Source organism: Saprolegnia parasitica (genome assembly GCF_000151545.1).
Source record: "Saprolegnia parasitica CBS 223.65 unplaced genomic scaffold supercont2.387, whole genome shotgun sequence".
Lineage (NCBI taxonomy): Eukaryota > Oomycota > Saprolegniomycetes > Saprolegniales > Saprolegniaceae > Saprolegnia > Saprolegnia parasitica.
Window position 1 is genome coordinate 1 of NW_012156781.1, and position 4,368 is coordinate 4,368.

The 4,368-nt window shown below is 58.2% G+C and overlaps 2 protein-coding genes across 2 annotated transcripts in view; both read right to left on the minus strand.

Moving 5' to 3' along the window:
- Positions 1 to 40: 40 nt before the first annotated feature.
- On the minus strand, positions 41 to 306 carry SPRG_15501 (hypothetical protein; the record flags this gene model as incomplete). The annotated part of the gene is made up of 1 exon (XM_012356151.1): positions 41 to 306. A coding segment is annotated over one exon (266 nt), but the record flags the coding sequence as incomplete, so codon positions are not given.
- Positions 307 to 3,307: 3,001 nt separating this feature from the next.
- SPRG_21567 (hypothetical protein) overlaps positions 3,308 to 4,368 on the minus strand; it is a gene marked incomplete at both ends in the record, with an annotated part of 1,315 nt that continues 254 nt past the window's right edge. The window contains 5 exons of the mRNA XM_012356152.1: positions 3,308 to 3,486; positions 3,532 to 3,689; positions 3,735 to 3,825; positions 3,868 to 4,059; positions 4,107 to 4,342. Of these exons, the coding sequence (XP_012211542.1) occupies positions 3,308 to 3,486; positions 3,532 to 3,689; positions 3,735 to 3,825; positions 3,868 to 4,059; positions 4,107 to 4,342 (856 nt within the window). The remainder of the gene's footprint in view (positions 3,487 to 3,531; positions 3,690 to 3,734; positions 3,826 to 3,867; positions 4,060 to 4,106; positions 4,343 to 4,368) is intronic.

Here is a 4,368-nt window from a genome sequence, read left to right on the forward strand (position 1 = left end):
ACGTCCCGCGTCGAGACTTTGGAGATCGACTCGACTGTACGGGTCGCCGACGTTGTTCATGGGGAACGAGAGGAACGGGAAGAGCGCGCTGTAGTCCCAGTCCTTGCACGACGGGAAGCCCACGAGGTGCTCGGACCGCTCCGAGACCGTCGCGTACAGCGCCTGAAGGCGCGCGGCATCCGCGGGCGGCAGGCTCGGCGCGTCACCGTCCGTCGACGAGGCGTCCGTGTCCGAGTCGTACTCGAGCGGCGTCTTGAGGAGCGCGTCCACGTCGTGGAAGGCCGGAGGCATCGTCGTGGCGTCCATGGTGCTTTGGGCGAGGCGGTGAAATGAAAAATGAAAGTCGAGCGCTCTGCTGTGTGATGGGGGCCATCGATTATCTGTCAAAAGCGCAGTCATACCGTAGAGCGTAGTACAAGATACTACTTTCTACCTAGTCGATATGATCGCCGCCAACGGAAAAAGATGATCTGGACAACACCCAAGTAGCCGCTTGCGATTCGCTCGAACCACGAAGTTAAAGATCCCACTGCTGCGAAAACACGGGCCCACCGACATGCGCGGTGGGCCCTAACGCGCACGGTGCCGGGGCTCGCACCCGAGCGGCGTCGACAGGAGCCTTTGGAGCTTGGACCAGCAAGCCATCAACCCGCCTCGAAATGTCAAGCTACGGCGACATTAGCTCGCGGCGTTATGGAGTTCAATCTGCTAGCGATACAAGGATGTAGACGACGTGGCACCGCTGCTTTGTGGGTCCTTGGTGTGCATACGGTCGTCACAGAGCACCCGACCCACTCGAAGTCGCTTTAGCGATGGCAACGACGCGATCGATTGCTACAGTTACAGTCTGCAACAAAGTGAACAATACGACAATTCCAAGCGGGTTTTGGCCACAACTATTACGGTCGTCGGTGGCGCGGCCGCAATCGGGGATGTCACGCAACGTTGTATGTACGCCACACGTCACGTCTGCATACACGACGACACAAAACGGCGCAGAGACGATGCCAACGACGTTGAAGCGGCAAGAAGGGGCAGCCAAGGACTCGACACGACGCGCACCGCCGGCCAAAGTTCTCGAGCATGCTCGACAGCGTCGGGCCGTGCATGTCAAGAGCGTGGTATGATAGGCGGATTCCAGTGAACTGAAATTCACCCGAGGAAGCCGCGTCTGCACCACCGATGGTGCGCATCCCCTGCATCGAGTATATGATAGGTGCATCCGTCGCTATTGACACGCGAGCTAGAAATATTGGGTTATTCATCCATCGCATCGAGTCTTTATAGGCTGGTCGTGCCTGCACAAAGTCGCTGCGCTCGCGTCACTGCAGAAAGGCTGAGGTCAAGCACACGCGACGCTGCCCAACTACTTTGAAACGAGCTGCTACTGGCTGCGACGGGCTGCTACTGGCTGCGACGAGCTGCCATGAATCTGCATCGGTCGAATCTGGCGCGTGGGGACCTGAAATCACTTACCGATCAACTCTCAGACTGCCCGCTACACTGCCTGTTTACAAATTTCAGGCCGTGATTGACTGGACCGACTTGGACGCGGGCCACTTGTTGGCTCACGCTCGCAGCGTGCTCTGTACGCGTGCGTGCGTCCGTCGCCCGACAAGAAATGATAGTTGAACTGAGTGTTCTCGTTATTTTACGGATTAAGGGTCCTATTTCTAGGGTCGTCCTACCTCCAACCTAATATCCGGTAGGCACGAGTTACCGGCATATGCCGTTTTCATCTTGCTTCTTCCATGTGTTCCTTGTGGCACTTGCCGAGCGTGGCCTTATTATGGTGACCGTCTTCAGTGACATTCGTGTCCGGATGGGGGGGGAGTCCGGATAGAAAAATCGGCGCATCGGGAATCGAACCGGCGACCTCGGGAGGCAGAAACAAGAAATGATAGTTGGAAGTGATCGCTTCCAGTTCCCCGAGAGGCCGATTGTCGCAAACGCCATTTTTGGCAAAAGTTGAGCGTGCTGTACCAATGCCAAGTACCGCGTATCTCTACGACGTGTAGAAGGTCGCAATGGATTTTCCAGCGATCACCTCGCATCCTCGGCGTACAGTGGAGGGGACGACAGGCGACAAGGTATCGCCTGTCGTGGCTTCCTATAACTTGAGCTCCAAGATCGACGGAACCGCGTCAAGCGACTCGATCCGTTCTTGTCGCATCATCTTGGCGTGGAAGCAGACGGCACTCAAAACGGACCTGTCCAGCCGTGGCAGTTCGGCCCAGCTTGCACTTTCTCAGCCCCGATGCTCGCTACTACCCTCTCTGCAAGCCCGCGAAACGTACGACCATCGTTTTTCCCCTACGTCCGCGCGATCTAGCGCGCTTTTGCACCGATGCGGGGCATTTTGCAGATGCAACCTTCGTCGTCGGTCGCTGGCTCTCTCTACGACGCCGTACTCGGATCACAAGTCTGGTACACTGTTTTTGGCTCGAGCGCAAGAACCGTGTCTTCCGCACGACGCTGACGAAACTTCATGCTGCTGCGCTCGCGATCCGGGCAGCTACGATAGCAAGACTGCATGTCCGGCACTTGGCTCGTCGCACTGTGGTGCCATTGCTTGACGCGTCGCTCAACGCTCTCAGAGACGACCCTTGGTGTGCACGCTGCCTGGTCCCTCGCACAGTCCCGAGTCACGACCACTAATGCTCCACGCTTGACGCACCGCCCACGCCGCACGAGCGCATTAGGAAGTCCACCAGATCTTTATCATTGCATGTAATATAACTCATTTCAAGAAAACGGATCTGTTTCGTACACGCGCAAGATGGAGACGAGGTCGCCCGCCCCGAGACGCTAAAACAACAGGGTTGGGTTCATGTTTCGTTTTGCAACAGGCGGTAATACGTGCGCCGACGCTGCGGTGGCGGTCACGCACGGGATGCACCGGCAACTTGGTTCCCTCGGCTGTCTTACAGCGTGTCGACCTCAGAACCAGCTTGCCCTCTTGGCGATCTCGTCTCGAACGCTCATTCGTCGCCGAGCCTTGTCGACGAGTGCCCGTCGGCGTCACCATCGACGCTCTGTGGTCTGGTAGCTTGTTAGAATGACAGCTACGACCCTTTGTGACCTCGGCGCCGCGCTCAAATGACTAAACGCGGCGGAACCACCGCGGCCACGACCACGATCTCCGGCCATTTGAGATGTCACGCGTGTTGTCTGTCTGCGTTTCCTCAACTGTCGACCGCTCTTCTTCTTCTCTCCTTTGACTGCATTGTGACTGCCAAGGGGCAAGGTCCAGGTGCAACTGCTCTTTTCGTTACTTAATCACGTCGTCTACATGTACACTATTGCTCTATGCGCACTCGAGGAGCTGGACGCGCTCAATCGTCGTGCCAAACCCCTTGGTGTCGAAAGCCGGCGCCGTCTTGGCCAAAAGTACCGCAGACGACGCCCCCATTTCCTTCAAGATCTGGAGGCCCATGCCAAAGATCGACTGCTTGGCCATGAGTTCGCCACTCACATCGACCAACGCTACAGAGCACCTCTTGAGTCCTGACGTCAACGTCGCGCACGCACCTTCGTAGCCAGGCACAAACACCAAGACACCGTTGGCCTTCTTGGAAGTCAACCACTGCAGCGCAAACTGCGCTTCGATGCTGCCGTCGATGCTGCCGTCGACAAAGAAGACATGCGCGCCCGAGGCCGCAATGGTCCCGACGACAAGCGCATCAAACCTGAAGACCGTGAGAAATGGGGTGATTCTAGCGCCCGTCGCGTACCGCGTCGCGTCAAACGTCGTCGTGTACGCCACTTTACGGCAGGCGCCAAAAGGAGTCTGGAGCGGCACGGCGGCGCCGACACGCTGGATCACTACATCAATTGTGAAAACTACGATCTGAGAGGGAATTGTACATGTCTCGTGCGAAAAGCGGTAGCGAATCAAGTCCGAGATTGTGATCAAGTGCAGACCGTGCGTCGCCGCAAACGTCTCGAGCTGCGGCCGGCGGAGCATGCGGCCGTTGTCGTCGTTGATCTCGCAAATGTAGGCCGCCGGCGTGCAGCCAGCGAGGCGCGCAAGGTCCACCGCCGCTTCGGTATGCCCCGCTATAAAGCCGCGTGAGCGTTCGAAGAACGAGATGGGAAGGCGCAACCGCGGGACAAGACACCGCCGTCAACGGCCAGCAGCGGGAAGATGTGGCCAGGGCGGTTGAACGACCGGGCCTTGACGCTCGGGTCGGCTAGCGCACGGATCGTGGCGGCGCGGTCGGCCGCCGAGATGCCGGTCGTCGTGCCTTCGTTGAGGTCGACGGTGATCGTGAACTTGCACTTGCGCACTTCCGTGTTGTTGGGCACCATGAGCGGCAGCTGGAGCTCGTCGATACGGTCGCTCGTCAGCGGCGCGCAGATGACGCC